At 36.2% G+C, this 19,348-nt stretch overlaps 1 protein-coding gene across 2 annotated transcripts in view; it reads right to left on the minus strand.

Moving 5' to 3' along the window:
* Positions 1-939: 939 nt before the first annotated feature.
* The window catches only part of LOC128660623 (epidermal growth factor receptor), a 364,961-nt gene continuing 346,552 nt past the window's right edge, over positions 940-19,348 (minus strand). The window contains exons 20-27 of one of the 2 annotated variants that reach the window (XM_053714554.1): positions 17,126-17,311; positions 15,359-15,514; positions 10,958-11,033; positions 10,557-10,703; positions 7,172-7,269; positions 5,434-5,598; positions 3,923-4,022; positions 940-3,523 (exon numbers count right to left, since the gene is read on the minus strand). In XM_053714554.1, coding sequence (XP_053570529.1) covers positions 3,144-3,523; positions 3,923-4,022; positions 5,434-5,598; positions 7,172-7,269; positions 10,557-10,703; positions 10,958-11,033; positions 15,359-15,514; positions 17,126-17,311 — 1,308 coding nt within the window. In that variant the 3' untranslated portion in view covers positions 940-3,143. Of the gene's footprint in view, positions 3,524-3,922; positions 4,026-5,433; positions 5,599-7,171; positions 7,270-10,556; positions 10,704-10,957; positions 11,034-15,358; positions 15,515-17,125; positions 17,312-19,348 lie in introns of both variants that reach the window. The other variant, XM_053714553.1, reaches the window with a different exon arrangement.

Below are 19,348 nucleotides of genomic sequence, written 5' to 3' on the forward strand. Positions count from 1 at the left end.
CTCTGAATTTGTACATGAAAACAGTCTTGAAAAAGGTCCCTGTGAGGACCGAAATGTTGACTGAAACTTTACTGATGAAGAAATACTAAAATTATGTTTATTAAGACCTGAGAGTGCCACTTCTTACTTTGAAGTTTCCATCTACCTAACTTAGAGAGCACCCAGGCATTTCACCATAACAGTGAGTGCTGGGAACTCAGAAATACATATACATATATATATATATATATATATATATATATATATATATATTTGTGTATATGTATATTTTTGTATAACGTATGTTTGCAAATACTGTACATACACATTTATACACATATATGCATATACAGATACAAATATACACATACTGTATATATACAGTAAAATATTTTGTCATATACCATATTCCTTTAAAAAAAAAAACATTAATTTCAATAATAAACTTATTTTACATTTAATATGTATATATATTAGTGTAATACTTTATTTTAATGTGTTTTGTTATACTTTTATTGTAGACCTAACAATTCTCAAGTCACACTAAACTTTTTATGTGGTTATGTGTTACAATCGATGTTAAGTGAGGTGCTATCCATTGAATATATAGGGCATGCCAAGTAGATGGCTGCCGTGCTAAACATTCTCTGGTTATTCTGTTTTACCATAGACTTGTAATACCAGAGTGTGCGTTATTCTTAGAACGAGCCTGTGATATTAATAGCACACCCTGTGTAATCTAGGTGTTTATATACTCTCTCTCTCTCTCTCTCTCTCTATATATATATATATATATATATATATATATATATATATATATATATATATATACATATATACACACACACACAAACTCACATACACACACCTTACATGGATTATGGACAAAAAACAGGTAAATCTTTTAGTACAATTTACAGCACTCATCTGATAATTTAAAGCAAATCTGACACAGCAGAATAAAAAATAGAATTTAATTTGGCAATTACTAAAAACGAAACCAACATCTACGTGGTAAATTAGGGTTTTACTGTATGGTGTAAAAATGTAAATTATTGGTAATAAACCTGAAAAAGACTAAAAATCAATATCTTTAAAGGGACATAGAACTAAAACATTTTCAATTATGTATATGAAACAGTAGTATTTTTTTTGCATAAAAAGGTTACGTAAAAACTGATTACATTTAAAGTGAAACAAACAGGATGTAAATGTTTGTCTACAATTGATACCCAAGTATTTATTGCTCACTGGCTAATAATGTCTACATAAAACAATGGCTTGTTCATCACAGAAACATCCATTTGTCAAAAAACTAAAACAATAAAACATTGTAATATATTTTTAAATAATTAGCTTAGATTGAACAGAAAAAAAATGTTTTAGTGCAATGTCATTTAAAAACATTGCAAACACATATACTTAAATATGTTAGCACTCCAGGCTAATATTTTTAATTATTTTATATATATACATATATTATAAAGTTATGGCTTTCATGTATTATTTTTTAGGGACATGCTACATCACTTGAGTAAAATATTTTGCTTTCACAAATCGCCAGTAGTAACAATGGGTGTTTTATTTTAAGTGCTACAGATATATATATATATATATATACAGTATATATATACACATCATGCAGCGAGAGTACTTTGCTATACACAATGAGTAAAAGTGTTACATCAATGACAATAGTGATATTTCTTCCTGAAAACAGTTGTGACCATTACAATAAAATATGTGCAGAATAGGGATTTGCTTAAATTTAGCTTAACAGTAACCTTTGAATACTAGAAATAACTTCTAACGTGGTTTAGAGGGATACTCATTTTATCTATATATACCTTCATCTTTGGTCCAAGCAGACACAACACTAACATATTAATCCATTGTTTGGCTCAAGGCCTCATCAAAATAGAATAAGCAATGTTGGGGTTTTTTTGTTGCAGTTTTTTCCCCCAGAACCATCTGTTCCTAATGTGACTAGTTATAGCTGTTCATAAAGAAAACGATGGAAAAAGTGAACCATATCAACGTTTATGTCTTTCAAAAGGATCTAGATTCTAGGATGTATAATGGAGATATCACATATTCTTTTTGGTCAAATCTAAATATATGAAAACAATGTTGATAGAAAACACTTTCTTTTGCTCAGCAAAAGTATACAAAAAAACCTCATCTAAGTTTAAGTAATGTTTCTGTGACATATCTACATAAAGTACTTCACTTATAGGGGTATGGAAATCAAAATTCATGATTCAGAATGAGTATACAATGTAAAACAAGCCAATGCACTTATATGATCACATTTATCTTTTCTCTTTGTTTTCATTGTTGAAACGTAGGTCCTTTCTAAGGTAGGCACAGGAGTGCGCACATGTCTTGGGCACTATATATATATCATGGAATGTTTTTTTAGCCACTATGTTTTGCTTCTCCAAAAATCCTTGTCATTCTGCATACCACTAACACACTATCTGATGAACTTTATATTTCTGGTTTTAGTGTACTTCTATGGGTTCTTTTAATGTATTGACTAAATTGAGAAGATACTTTTTTTGGTGTGGAATCCCTCCCCATTCAAAGTGAATTTGAAAACATATTTATTCAAAGGTCAGTCTTCTGCTTGTTAGGTCCACCACAACTAGGATAACAAAAGTGCACAATACTTAAAATCATGCCATGCTATCACAATACCATTTGATTAAAACACAAATTTGAGTCAATCATTAAAAATATAAGGAATTTGTACACCTATCAAAGCTGTTGTTGAATATGACACATAAACATAAAAATGTGGACCTTCCTCCACTTTGCAAGGTAGTAGAGAATACAATCTATACAAACACAAAAGGAAAGGTGCTAAAACTGATACAAATTGTACAAAAATACGCATAGGAATAAACAATATTTAAAAAAAAAAAATCTCTATATAAAAGTCCCTTTCTTAAAGGAAAATAAAATGTAAGAAAAGTAATTGCCATATCTGCTGTTCAGGTAGGAACTGAAAGCCAAAATGATCTGTGAAACATCCGAAAATTAATTTTACAAGTACTCTGCATACAAGAGCTGGTTTCCATAGGTATTTACATCACCTCAAGGGCCAATGAAACCAAACTTTATGTCCAATAAAAGGAATGTTAGGAAAGTTATCATTGTGGTCATGCAGAAGCCTCAATATAGTCACTTTTGGGAGCCAATCCTAAATATTCAGGATTTTCAGCTGCAGGGATTTTGTAGTGTCCATTGGTCTTGATTTCTTTAGGGAAAAAGTCTTGTTGGTAGTCAGGGTTGTCTAGACTGATTTGGTTGTTAAAAGTATTGTCCCAGATAAAAGGATAGTCAAAATCTGGCTTTGATGAAAGAGTGTGGCCTGTGTTTAAATACTCCGGATTGTTGACACCATTAAGCCCATTGCCGTTGGAATTCTGGTAAGGGCTATCCAAATGCTGGTTTGTATTTCCAGATGGATTCAGGTTAAGATATACAGGGTTTTGTAGTGTTGAATTTGCTGTTTTTGAAATTACTTGATTGACATATTCTGAAATAAAAAGTAAATGCTGTTTTAGTGAAAGGCATAATGCTGGATTTAATAAAGATACTTGTCCTTGCAGTTTTTATATGGACACAAACCACATATGTGCACCAAAAAATGAATAATGCATTCAAACTAAACTAGTAGTTATGCCTAAACGTTTAGGGTGATTTTTTTAAATATATCAAATGATAATAAACATAGACTTTGAAGGCAGATAAGAGTCAGAAGGCCCATTGTGAAATCTCCTCAGTGTGAAATGTATAAATTAGAGCAATGTCATTGGGGGTACAGATACTCTAAGCATCATCAGATAGAAAATGTGCACATCTGAAGAAAAGTACTATAAGCATATCTATTTTGCGTCTTTCAAACATGCAATGCATAATTACAGTAAATACTGACCTGGTGCAGGGAGGAACTCATCATCGATGCTGCTATTCAAAACAACAGTTGGGTCGGTGCTGTATCGTTGCACAAAGCTGTCTTCTCGAGCAGGTGGTCCCTGCTTTGTGATAGAGGAATATAAAGGGTTTTTTTAAGGTTTAAGTAAACATTTCAGTATTTCCCCAATCTATCTACCTATATTTTCCTAATTATTAATAAAACAAGTAAGTATATGCTTAGGATGTTGCAGAGCTACCAATCACCCTCTATTTGAAGGATTGTTCCAAGTTGGGAGTTTCTTTCTCTATTTATTTTGTAAGTATCCCCGGTGAGTCTCACATTGAAGTCTTAGGGCCGATGATCTTAAGCTCCCTGCTCTGGTGAGATGATCTAAGAAGAATCATCAGTACTATGAGGTCCCTTAAATCATTTTAGAAAGGAATATTATACCTTGAGATCTGTTTTTTTGCTATGCAGGGTATTGGATGTGAAGGAGAGACACACACATATTACAATATAATACTAAACTATAGCTCCCAAAGATTTTGTGTGATTTTTCTCCAAGCTGGCGGACTTTTGATCATGAGACCATAAGGGGCCGATTTATCACAGCTCGAATGGGGCCGTATACTCAGAGAAAGGAGACTGGCACCATTTTGTTATGCGCCATTCAGTCTGTTTACAGCATTACAGTGCACTTCATGGGGCCGATTTACTAACCCCTAAATGCTGCTATATGCAGCTGTTTCCGCACGAGCCTTCAGGCACGCCGGAAACAGGAGCTAAGAAGCAGCGGTCATAAGACCACTGCTCCCTAACTCATCCGCTGCCTCTTGGGCTGCAGACATCAATCCGCCCAATCTCTTACGATCGGGTTGATTGACAGCCCCTGCTAGCGAATCTGCAGGAGGTGGCATTGCACAAGCAGTTCATAGAACTGTTTGTGCAATGATAAATTTCAAAATCATATGCTGTCTGCATTTATCGATGTCTGGCGGACATGATCGCTACAGCAACTTATGTCCACCAGACACTTGATAAATCGGCCCCTAAGACTGCCAAACCATGCCTAGAATTTCCTATATCTCACCTAAAAGGGAATTATTGCTTGTTGCGCTCTAGAAGTAGAGTAAAATAACAATATATAATAATATGCAAATCAATTCCCCCATACAAGTCCACATGCAGCAGGTGGAAACAGTCAATTAGAAAGATGCTGCCAACATTATTTCTGTTTACTACATATGTTCCAGAATCATTCTGTTTGCCTGACTCCCCCTGAGTAGACATCCTATTCCTGAAGCAGACACACTAAGGTAAATGATGAAAGCACAGAATGGGAAGGGAAACAAGCTGTCATTCAAGTGATTTGATTGGTTCTAATGGATGGGAATGACTTTGCCTACTTAAAATGATTTTGCATGGAAAAAGGATGCACTGGAATTTTGGCCATTGTTAGGTGATAAAAAAAAGTTCAACCAAAATAATTCACATAAAATCTGAGCTAAATTAAATATGAAAAAAATTACCATTGGGCTCAGAAGTGGTGTTCGAGAAGTTGAGGGGCTGCTAAAGAAGCCTTGATGTGGTATTAGATATTCCTCAGCATCAACAAGCTCTCCCATGTCTTCTTCCACCATTGCACGATGGAACTTTGACTCAGCCGGAATAGGTAAATGCATCTGATCATCTCCCTGTAAAATAAACAAAACAATATTAGTACACAGGCATATACTTCCAGTTGACTTCAAAATCAGTTTTAACATAACCTTGTATTCATGCAAAAAAGAATTAAATAGCGCTATTTCATTTGCAGGATACTTACCTCCCAACATTTCCCAGAATATTTCTGGGATTGGGAGGTGAGGGAAACTTGTGGGCTGTTGCTCATGAGTGTTTTGTGGGCTGAACTACAACCTTAAGGACGAAGAGGCAGATATGTAGTGGGCGGAGACTGAGTTGGGTGATCCAGGGCAGGGCAGGGCAAGTCCCTGGTTTTACTATAGACACTGGGTAATTTTTACCCTGAAGAGAAAACAGCAGAAGATTTAGAGCAGAAGAGCTCCAACTCCAATCCAATAGTATGCAGGATGGATGGGAGCTCTAAAGATATATATTTTTAGAGTTTACTGTCCCTTAAAAGGGACATAAAACCTACATTTTTTTCTTTCATGATTAAGATATAAGATATAATTTTAAATAACTTTCCAATTTACTTCTTTTATCAAATTTGCTTCGTTCTCATGGTATGCTTTGTTAAAGGTGCAGTAATGCACCACTGGAAGCTAGCTGAACACATTGAGTGAGCCAATCACAAGAGGCATATATATGCAGTCACCAATAAACAGCTAGCTACCGGTAATACATTGCTGCTCCTGAACCTACCTAGGTATGCTTTTTAACAAAGGATACCAAGAGAATGAAGCAAATTAGACAATAGGTTTTATGTTTATTTAGCTAAAATTAGCATTAAATATAAAATATTTATTTAAACCAATCAACAACATGGCATATTGTATTACTTATTAATTCAAAGTTTCATAGTTTTTAGATCTGCTAACTAGACAATTTTAATACCTTTTAGGCCTGCAATGTATATGTTAGAGACAAATCTGTGAGGAGAGTGGAATATCTGGGAATACTAATAACCTTTACTGTGCCAGGGGGGAAAAAATAATAAAAAACTTAAGAGTCTGAATGCATTATTGTAGCAGTGTATTATGTTTCTGTTTGTTTTTATGTTTTTGTCCTTATTTTGTATTGTAAAACAGAAAATGTAAGCAACGGGGGCATATTACTCTATTACTTTATGATAAGTGGTATTCACAGTTTGGTATAATACTAACTAAGAGGAGGGGATGGAGTGTTTTGTCATTATAAATATCGTATATACCATTTGCTGTGATTTTTATATCATTTGACTATTGTACACTACTGTTGTATAAATACAAGTTTAATAAAGAAGTTTCATATCATGTAAGAAACACGCATCTAACAAAGTGTGAGCTATTTTTTTATAGTTATCATTTTTGTTAGAAGCAATAATTGTAAAAGTTTTAAAAGCAAATTTAGTATATACAGTTCATTAACAAAATCAATATTTTAAAAATACTTGTTTTGTAAAACAATCAGTTACAATTGTAGAAAAAAAGAATATAATTGTCTTATTACTGTCCTTTTATGAAAAGTAACGGTAAGTGAATAACAGTATGCATATATTAATCTTGGAAGTTTGTTTAATTCTGTAATTTGATTCACAGTACTTACTTGTATGACCAGATAGCGAGATGGATCACGAGCCATTTTGCTAAATTCAGCACTCAGCTCCCGGAATTTTGGACGACTTTCTGCATCTATCATCCAACCTGTAATAGTATCAACAAACACCATATATAAAACAGTCTTTAGAATGTGGTTGTAATATCAGCGCATAATTATAGGAACATGAAACTCAATTTTTTTCGTTCATGATTTAGAAAATACAATTTTAAAATATCTAACAGAAATTAGATACACACTCCTGCGGGTCTATTTATCAAGTTCCGATCTTGATGACCCGAGCCTTCAGAAACACAAGTTATGAAGCAGCGGTCTAAAGACCGCTGCTCCATAGCCTGTCCGCCTGCTCTGAGGCGGCGGTCAGAAATCAACCCGATCGAATACGATTAGGTTGATTGACACCCCCTGCTAGTGGCGGATTGGCCTCAAATCTGTAGGGGGTGGTATTGCACCAGCAGTTCACAAGAACTGCTGGTGCAATGATAAATATGTATCGATGTGCGGCGGACATGGTTCGCTATAGCGGATCATGTCTGTCTGCACAATTATAAATGGGGGCCCATGACTTATCTTCCTGCTTTTCCACCAAGAATAACATGAAAATGAAGAAAATTAAATAATAGAAGTAAATTGGAAAGTTGTTTAAAATTGTATGTTCTAGCTGAATTACTGAAGAAACAATTTAGGTTTTATGTCCCTTTAAAGGGCTCTAATATATGAAAAAGAATATATTACTGTTTGTTGCATCACAAATGCCATGGCATTTCCCAGCAGAGACACTTAACTTAAAATATACATGCAACTGTTCTTGAAGATAAAGAAAAAAGTTATTTTCCTGCCTTAACAATTTTGTATTTAGTACTGTTTAGACAGAAGATGCCTGAATATAATTTTTTATGTATCTACCGTTTATTATTTTTAACAGGCTGCTTACACTGCCTGATATATACAAAATAAGTTTAAAATAAGCATAAGCCTTCTTGTGAGATATTATTTAGTTTTCATATGGACTTTACATCTTGAAAATAGACATGTAAACAAGACAGAAATGTAAACTTAATTCTATTTACCTAATAGAACCCAAACAGTGAACACTATATATAATGCCAACATAGCTTTTATCTTAAAGGGACAATGAAGTCATGTTTTTGTATATACACATAGTTTATATGAGCAGTTAATCATTCAATTGCAAACAAAATAAAGCTACAAAGTATTTACAACTGTTACTTACTTAGAACAATGTGCTGGGTTTTGCAAACGAGAATAAACCATTTGAAAAACTGGGTGAGTACAGATATACCTCGCTTTACAGCTCTACACTTTACAGCGCTTCACTAATACAGCGCTAATATGGAGCTGAAGTTCAGTCTCCAAGGAATTTGAAACAGTATTGTATTCATCTTAAGATTTGCGAGAGAGGTGACTGGCACCATTTTGTTATGTGCCGTTCGGTCTGTTTACAGCATTGCAGTGCACTCAGTGGCATCTATTTATCAAGCCGTCAACCGCAAATACGTTGGAATTCCGCAGCGTATTTGTGGCAAGCCTGATTCGCCTTAGTTATCAAACCCTACAAACTGGCAAAAGTAGAATTTAGTGACGTAACATACGATCCGCCGGACTTAGTCCGACACAGATCAATGCTTACGTCACTACAGATGTTCCGAACGCAAGTTTGGCACAATCTGACTACTTTTGTAAGTTATCAAGTAACTACCAGATACGCTTGCCACTATTCTGGCCCAGCATACCTGGTTTTCAATCCGCCGCCCTGGAGGCGGTGGATGCCATAGGAATCAATGGGAGTCGGAAAGCAGCGAAAGCTTATGTTCGCTGCTGCCTGATATCCCATTGATTCCTATGGGAATGTTTACACCTAACACCCTAACATGTACCCCGAGTCTAAACACCCCTAATCTGCCACCCCCTACACCGCCGCCACCTACATTATACTTATTAACCCCTAATCTGCCGTCCCTACACCGCCGCCACCTAAATAAAAGTTATTAACCGACGTGGAGCATCCTCTTCTGACAACGGCGACTGAAGAATGAAGGTTCCTTTAAGTGACGTCATCCAAGATGGCGTCCCTTCGTTTCCGATTGGCTGATAGAATTCTATCAGCCAATTAGAATTAAGGTAGGAAAAATCCTATTGGCTGATGCAATCAGCCAATAGGATTGAAGTTCAATCCTATTGGCTGATCCAATCAGCCAATAGGATTGAGCTTGCATTCTATTGGCTGTTCCAATCAGCCAATAGAATGCGATAATAGTATTTAGTTGCGGCGAGGTCCGGGAGCAGCGGTTTAGGGGTTAATAATTGTATTTAGTTGTGGCGGGGTCCGGGAGTGGCGGTTTAGGGGTTAAACACTTTATTTAGTTGTGTCGGGGTCCGGGAGCGGCGGTATAGGGGGTAAACAGTATAGTATAGTGTGGGTGTTTAGTGACAGGGTACCAAGAAAGCTGCAAAAAAGCCGAAGAGCAGCGAGATCGATGACTGTTAGTTAACAGTCCGCTGCTCATCGCCCCATACTTGGTGCGCAGCTTTTTGACAGCTTTTTTTTATCATTTTGGAGAATGTATTCAGGTCCGCGGCAGTGATGTTAGGCGATCTTAGGCGAGTGTATTGGTGCCTGCGAATGCAAGTCAGTTGACGCTTTGATAAATAGATGCCCATGTCTCAGTGTCGTAGTCTGGCAAATTTTACTACTATTTTACAGGTGATGTACAGTTTTTATGTAATACTAATTGAATACTGTACTTTGTACTGTAATGTGCTAATGTTGAACTAAACTTAGCGTTATTGCACACCTAATATATGTTAGTTCAAACATGTTTTCAAGTTTTTAAACACACTGCCAAGTGAAAAAAAAGCTAAAATCATCTTGTTTCACTTTAAGGCGGTTTTCACTTTACGGTGGTGCTCCGGTCCCTAACCCGCTGTATGAGCGAGGTATACCTGTATTTTTATCTTATCTCTCTTGATTACAGCCAATTAGGACAAGCTGAAGCAATCGCTATGTAGTATGTGACTGAATCAGACAACTTTCAGTATATTAAAGGGATATTAAATTTACTTTTTGGGCTGTACAGCAACTGAAAGAGACACTTTATTACAGTTTTTGCTCTGTAAAATATGCTTCTAGTGGGTGTTTACTAACACAGGAGGCCAAGAAATGTAGGGGCACTTGACAAATATGAAGTAACACCAGAATGTTTTTTACACTGCTTTTTTGTTTTTAAAGTGTTATGTGCTAGTATTATAAATCTGCAAAATGTAATAGGAAGACGATTTCAGATTTCCCAGGAACAATGTCACTTTAATTATTATTTTTCACATTAGAGACATCTTTGTAATGTTTACTCACATTTCACCATGATCATATATACATCAATAGTGCAAATTGGGGGTTGAGGAAGACGTTCTCCTTTTTCTAAAATAGTTGAAATTTCACTGGCTGGGATTCCATCATATGGTTTCAAACCAAAGGTCATTAATTCCCATACTGTGACCCCTGTAATTAAAACAGGATTACAAAATGTTCACAAGGCAAAAGCAGCTATTATAAATTACATAAAAAAGGTAACTAAGATATTTGGAAACAAGTCTGATGATATATATATATATATATATATATATACTGTAGTTTCTCATATATTTACTTACCATGTTAAATAAAGGACAATGGTGAACTAATCTAAATCAGAAGACTATAAACAATAAACTTGTTGATTATAATAATCCTTGAAACCTGTCTGAACAACTCACCATAACTCCAAACATCACTTTGATGAGTATAAATTCTGTGCAAAATCGACTCCAATGCCATCCATTTAATTGGTACCTAAAGAGAGAATATTTATTCAGTTAGAAACATAAGAATCATTAGATGGTTAGAACCACTTGGCTCATCTAGTTTTCCCATTTCTCTATATATATTTGAAACTAATTGGTTAATGACATATCGTGCTTAAACTCCTGTACAGTAGTAATGAGATATTAAAGTGATAGTAAATCCTAGTGTTGGTGAAACGCTAGTATCTACCAGTGGAACAAATAAAGAGGAATTTTAGTCATGAAGTATAAAATACTTTGTGCTGAAAGTTCCTTTATTTGTCTGAAGCATTTGCCCCGCGCTGAGCGCCTCGGGCAGCCCACGACAGAACGCTATTTTGCTGTGAGGTGATCTTAGCCAATAGCGTGCTAGCTCTCCGGCATGGTGCCAACTGGCTCAGACGGCTATTGAGAGAAACGTCACCTCACAGCAAAATAGCACTCTGCTGTGGGCTGCCTGAGGAGCTCAGTGCGGCGAACACTTCGGATAAATAAAGGAACTTTCAGCATGAAGTATTTTATACTTCATGACTGAAAGTCCCCTTTTTTTGTTTCACTGGTAAATCCTAGCGTTTCACAAAAGCTAGGGTTTACTATCACTTTAAGTAACAATAATAACCTTTCCTAATGTGCTAGAGAACTCAATTATTGCACTGATGTTGCTTGAGCAAAACTATTTATCTGATCCTCACAAGAGGTTAAAAACATTGTTAAAGTTAAATCCAGACTGGTGACACTGGGCTGAGCACAGCCTGTGCATAGTGACTATGCATATTCCCCATCCCTTAATTGGCCTGGTGTCCACATTCTGCACAGGACTAATAGTGTGTTCCTGGTCCACAGCTGACTTTTACTGTATTTAACACCTTTGTGGGAATAATACACACAGTTCTGTTCAAGCAATAGTGCAATTGTAAAATGATCTAGTCTATTAGATCATTTCACATCATGTCCTTGTAGTGGTTAGCACCTCTGCTGGGCAGCAACTATACTTTTCACAGAAATGTTACAACCATAGATTTTGATGGAAAATAAGAACCATAGGCCCAAGAAGCCTGAGAAAAATTTCCTAAAAGTGTAAAGTTATCTAGTTAGTATGATAGCCATATGCATATCCCAGACATAACACACTACATTAATCTACAGTATCCCACAAAAGTGAGTACACCCTTTACATTTTTGTAAATATTTTATTATATCTTTTCATGTGACAGCCCTGAAGAAATGACACTTTGCTACAATGTAAAGTAGTGAATGTACAGCCTGTATAACAGTGTAAATTTGCTGTCCCCTCAAAATAACTCAACACACAGCCATTAATGTCTAAACAGTTGGCAACAAAAGTGAATACACCCCTAAGTGGAAATGTCCAAATTGGGCCAAAAGTGTCAATATTTTGTGTGGCCACCATTATTTTTCAGCACTGCCTTAACCCTCTTGGACATGGAGTTCATCAGAGCTTTACAGGTTGCCACTGGAGTCCTCTTCCACTCCTCCATGATGACATCACGGAGCTGGTGGATGTTAGAGACCTTGCGCTCCCCCACCTTCCGTTTGAGGATGCCCCACAGATGCTCAATAGGGTTTAGGTCTGGAGACATGCTTGGCCAGTCCATCACCTTTAACCTCAGCTTCTTTAGCAACGCAGTGGTCGTCTTGAAGGTGTATTTGGGGTCGTTATTATGTAGGAATACTGCCCTGCGGCCCAGTCTCCAAATGGAGGGGATCAAGCTCTGCTTCAGTATGTCACAGTACATGTTGGTATTCATGGTTCCCTCAATGAACTGTAGCTCCCCAGTGCCGGCAGCACTCATGCAGTCCCAGACCATGACACTCCCACCACCATGCTTGAATGTAGGCAAGACACACTTGTCTTTGTACTCCTCACCTGGTTGCCACCACACACGCTTGACACCATCTGAACCAAATAATTTATCTTGTCTTCAGCAAACTGTTTGCGGGCTTTCGTGTGCATCATTTTTAGAAGAGGCTTCCTTATGGGACGACAGCCATGCAGACCAATTTGATGCAGCGTGCAGTGTATGATCTGAGCACTGACAGGCTGACCCCCCTCCCCTTCAACCTCCGCAGCAATGCTGGCAGCCCTCATACGTCTATTTCCCAAAGACAACCTCTGGATATGACGCTGAGCATGTGCACTCAACTTTTTTGGTCGACCATGGCGAGGCCTGTTCTGAGTGGAACCTGTCCTGTGAAACTGCTGTATGGTCTTGCCCACCGTGCTGCAGCTCCATTTCAGGGTATTGGCAATCTTCTTATAGCTTAGGCAATCTTTATGTAGAGCAACAATTCTTTTTTCAGATCCTCAGAGAGTTCTTTGCCATGAGATGCCATTTTGAACTTCCAGTGACCAGTATAAGAGAGTGTGAGAGCGATAACACCAAATTTAACACACTTGCTCCCCATTCACACCTGAGACCTTGTAACACTAACGAGTCACATGACACCGGGGAGGGAAAATGGCTAATTGGGCCCAATTTAGACATTTCCACTTAGGGGTGTACTCACTTTTTTTGCCAACAGTTTAGACATTAATGGCTGTGTGTTGTTGAGTTATTTTGAGGGGACAGCAAATTTACACTGTTATCCAGGCTGTACACTCACTACTTTACATTGTAGCAAAGTGTCATTTCTTCAGTGTTGTCAAATGAAAAGATATAATAAAATATTTACAAAAATGTGAGGGGTGTACTCACTTTTGTGGGATACTGTATATGCTCTAAGCATTTTATATTTTCATACATGGTCAATTGTTCTATAAAATAATGTTTTCTTCCTCCACTTTACTTTTTCTTTATGATATTTAAATAGCTTATTGTTTGACTTTGCTTGGCATGCAGCTTGAATGTAGCAAGCACTTTTTTAATTTCCACATAAAATCAACATCATGTTAATTACCATTACTATTGAAAGTCAAATTGTACTATAATGAGGACCATATGAAACTGGACTATTTACCCAATGGTATAGCATGAATATATACATGTAAAACACACAAATATATATATCTATATATATATACACACACACATATATATCTCATGTAGTAATATTCTCCAACCTGAGGTAAATATCACCCAGTCATACACAAGATATACCTCTAAATTGTATCTAGTACACTGCAGTTTTATAGTATTGCAGTGTTTAGTTTACTGGCACAAGAGTAACAAAGTCCTGACTGTTATTAGCCAGGGAAGGTTCTAGGCTAACTTTTTAAGTATAAAATATTGTGCACTGGTAGGGAACATTATCTTCTACTATATATTATTATTACATATTTTTAAATCCCCTTTTCTACTGCCTTTACTTTTCCCCCCCTTGTGTTTAGAGTACTGGATATGTAAAAATACAATTAAAAAAATGTTACACCTTTGAGTGCTAGACTAATGCCCAACACCCCCCAAAGCCACCACTGTTATCAGCACACACATATATGGTCGACCCTTCTTTATGATTCATTCTTTGTTCTTTAAAGCAATGAACTGATTTTAACAAGATGGGCCGGGAGTTCTGTGTAGAAACAGGAAACGTGAAGGTTTTGAAGATTAAGTCTACAAGACCTGTAGCTGAAGTAATAGTGGTGTACGTATGAAAGGAAGGATATTAGACTGATTGGTTATACATATGAGTAACAGCTATGATGGAACATATAAATTTGACAAACATCATAATGAAATTAGGTTAACAAAAAATGTATCCTATCATCTGCATTTGTTTGTGGTCCTGTTAATGAAATATCCTACGTTAAAGGGACAGTTTACTGTAAAATTGGATTCCCTTTAATGTGTTTCCATTGACTTACTATATCAAAAGGAGAGTATAAAATGTATGAGAAATTGCTACTTTAGGCTTATTTTTGTGTATGAAACAGCTGTTTCTTTCTTAGACACCACAACCCATTAAAATGGGTTGAGCTAAATCAGATCTTATTTTATCACTTTCTATACAAACAAAGCCGTCCTTATCTTACCTTTGTCTGTGTACTATACCCAAATACTTAGTGAGAACAATTGAAAATTAACATTTTAATACACATTTCTCCTACCTCTGACAGGGAGTCTAATTAATTCTGCTGGTTATGTTCACACATCTGTCTTATAGTCAATAAATAAGTATTTACATTTTTAGTATATGTGGGGGATACCACAGACAAAAACAGTAATTTCAAATCCTAAAATAAAGGTACAGGAGATATGGAAAATTGTGAACAAAATAAACAGTAGAACATTTTACAGTACACTGTCCCCTTCAACAATTTTCTGCAATGCAACATTGCCCAGCATGTTACAAGGTATTTTTTAAGCAACATCTTACCTTGCCTCCCTCTGCATGATACTCTTTCTCATCAGCTCCCAAAAGTTTTGCCAGTCCAAAATCAGTAATCTTGACGTGATGTGGACCTTTGACAAGAACATTTCGGGCTGCCAAATCACGATGCACCAAACGTCTTTCTTCAAGGTAATTCATTCCCTGTACAAGCAAACAAATCAATGTGTGGAAATGTATGTTATATATCCAATAAAGCCTAACAATAGCATTGTAGTGAAGACTGTACTTTACAATGAAACACAAAGTAGAGAATATGACATGAGCCGGGGGTGGCAAGTGGTAGCTGTCTGCAGATTGTTAACAGGCACCAATAGAGCAGTTGCTCAAACATTATTTAAAGGGCCATAATACCCAAATGTTTAAACACTTGAAAGTGATGCAGCATAGCTGTAAAAAGCTAACTAGAAAATATCTCCTGAACATCTCTATGTAAAAAAGAAAGATATTTTACCTCAAAAGTTCCTCAGTAGCCACCTCCCATTGTAAAGGATTTCTAAGCAGCATTTTAGTGTGTCTGTCCTGGGACAGCTTAGGGGATGAGCCTCGTGAACTCTCATATTATTTCACCAATCAGGTAAAGGAAGCTTACTATGAAATCTCATGAGAGTTAAGTCAAATCTCATGAGATCACAGTAAGAGTTCATGACCTCAGCCCTGCTGATGCTGATTGGCTGCTGTTCATTTCTTAATTTTTTTATTTTTTTTTACCTGCAGCTGGGAGCAGGTGAAGTATAACTTTTTACACAGAACTTAATCTGCTGAGCTGAGGAGATTGTGAGGTAAAATATCTTCCTTTTTTACATAGAGATGCTCAGGTGATATTTTCCTGTCAGCTTTTTACAGTTATATCAGTTTCAAGTGATTTAGCATATAAGTAATATGTCCCTTTAAGCAATTTTATAGAAAAAACAGTGTATAAGAGTTAACCCTTACTATTATCTTAATTTAAAATAAAAAAAGGAAATAGAATTTTTTTTTAGGTATAGTTTCCCTTTAAAGGGACAGTAAAGTCAAAATTAAACTTTCATGATTCACGTTGAGCATGCAATTATAAACAACTTTCTGATTTACTTCTGTTATTTAATTTACTTTGTTCTCATGTTACCCACCATTGAAAAAGATACTTAGGGGCTGATACATCTGTTTCCGCGTGAGTTATTAGGCTCACCGGAAACAGGAGTTAAGAAGCAGCGGTCTTAAGACTGCTGCTCCATAACTCGTACGCTACCTCTGAGGCGGTGTACAGCAATAAGCCCGATGGCATACGGTCGGGTTAATTGACACCCCCTGCTAGCGGCCAGTTGGCCGCAAATCTGCAGGGGGCGGCATTGCACAAGCGTATGCTGTCGGCATTCAGCAATGTCGGGCGGACATGATCGCTACAGCGGATCATGTCCGTCCGACTCTTAATAAATCGGCCCCTTAGGAGCAATGCACTACTGGGAGCTTGGTGCCAATTGTTCATTGTCACCAGATGTTTTCAGCTAGCTCCCAGTAGTCGCTGCTTCTTCAACCAAAGGATAACATGAGAATGAGGCATTTTGATAATAAAAGTAATTTGAAACGTTTTTTTAAAAAAATTGTATGGGAAAAAAATGTTGGGTTTCATGTCGCTTTAAGTATATTGGAGGCACTTCTGTCACTCTGGAGAGGGATAGAACAAGTACAATTTATAACAAAAGTAATCAATGATCTTTTATATTATGAGGGATTAAATTTCCAGTTAAAAACACAGAAAGTGAATATGGTTACCTTGGCGATCTGCACACACCAGTTGAGGAGATGCTGTGAACCAATGTTGTCTTTGTTCTCTCTAACATACTCAAGAAGACACCCAAAGGGCATTAGCTGTGTAACCAGCTGGACAGTGGAGGTCAAGCAGATTCCCAACAAACGGCAAACGTAAGGATTGTCCACACTCGCCATAACGTACGCTTCCTAACAAAAAAAATATATAAAAAAAGATTTTCAATAATGAACCCAGAAAAGATTATTTTAAACAAATCTCTAACTGTCCATATATTAGAAATAACCTTAAATAGACACATCAAAAACACAATGAATGGGTTCAGCCCATCTGGGTTTACTTTATATTGTAAGTGGACCTTGGGTTTGGGTGCTGATAAACACTGTGGGCTAGAGAGCAAACAATTTTGTGAGGGTTTTCACGATTGTTTGCGCTCTGTTTCAATTGCGCTGATATTTATGCTATAATAATTACCACAATTTCAGAGATGTGGTTAACTGTTTGGCAAAACTAAAAAATGTCACAAAACATATAAAAAATACATTACAAAGTACAGTAACACTCATAATAACACTCAACAGCGAACAGGACACTCCGGCAAACCTCCAGGCGTAGGTAGTAGAAAAGTTATTTTATTGTTTAGAAATGCAGGTTACAAGTTATTAAAAGCATTAAAATCAAGTAAGACCTCACAGCAGGGCGGGTGTCTCATAATAACACTATCTGATAACAATTATTTAAAAAAAATATTGCACCCAAAAGTTCTCAAGTGCTCAAAGATATGAGATCTCGGGTGTAAGGAAAAAAAAAAGCAGCAAAGGACATTAACATTGAGATACATACAGATACATGTCTAATTATGTTTATGTATGTACGTATATATATATATATATATATATATATATATATATATATATATATATATATATATATATATATATATATATATATGTGTATATATGTGTGTACATATGTATTAATGTATTTATATGTATATATTTATTACAGACATATATACACATATAAACACATAAATATATATGTATACATACAGTATATAGACATAAATATATATGAGTGCATTAGAGCCTTTTGCCGTTAAGTAGATTAAAACATGTAAAAACATTTATGCAATATTCATTTTTAATAAAAATGTTAACTATGTATTTACTGTAAATCAAATGTTCTGTACATAGCAGAATATGTTCTATGTATTTCTAAATATATATGTATATTTAGAAATATGTATTTCTGATTAAATAGAACATAGAACATATTCCGTTATGAAAAGAACGTTGGAATATGAAATATTCATATTTTCATGTTGGGTTGAGAATATGTTATGGTGTTTGCACGAGAGTGAGGTGTAAGGGTTTTTTTTTCAACTTTTTCTCCATTAACTTCTATGTGGGAATACCTGAAACACACACGCGATATTCTAAGTTCTGATTTTTGCACTAGTCGGGTTAGCGCTAGGGAAAACAATGTTTATTTTCAACTTCTAATACCAGCACAACCCGACTAGTGCAAACAAACTAATTCTAGCGGAGTTTTCACTATAGGGAAAACTCAAAATACCGCTCCGCTTTTAATCTAGCGCTGTATAGAAGGAAGTAACTTTTTTTTTTTTTAAATTAACAAATAACAAATATAAATTGTATTCATGTTGCTATTGGAAACCTCTTTTTTTAACTGAATACCCAAAACAAAAGTTACTCATGTATGCCTCAATGAAAGCTTGTATTAAAGGGACAGTAAACCTTAAAAATAATGTTATATAATTCTGCACATAGTGCAGAATTATATAACATTATTTAGGTGCTATAGCCATAAAAGCCTTTTTTACAGTTTAATTTGCTAAAATACGGCGCTTTTACAGACCCGCTCTCTGCTCTCTGCTGAGCGGGTCTGTAATATTCAGTCAGCGCATCGGGCCAGCTGTATAGTCACAGCCCGGCCCGACCGCGCCATAGCACTAAGTGCAGCTCGCTCCTGTGACAGGAGCGAGCTGCACTTAGTCTTATGGCGCGGTCGGGCCGGGCTGTGACTATACAGCTGGCCCGATGCGCTGACTGAATATTACAGACCCGCTCAGCAGAGAGCAGAGAGCGGGTCTTAAAAAGCGCCATATTTTAGCAAATTAAACTGTAAAAAAGGCTTTTATGGCTATAGCACCTAAATAATGTTATATAATTCTGCACTATGTGCAGAATTATATAACATTATTT

Source organism: Bombina bombina, chromosome 5 (assembly GCF_027579735.1).
Source record: "Bombina bombina isolate aBomBom1 chromosome 5, aBomBom1.pri, whole genome shotgun sequence".
NCBI classification, from domain to species: domain Eukaryota; kingdom Metazoa; phylum Chordata; class Amphibia; order Anura; family Bombinatoridae; genus Bombina; species Bombina bombina.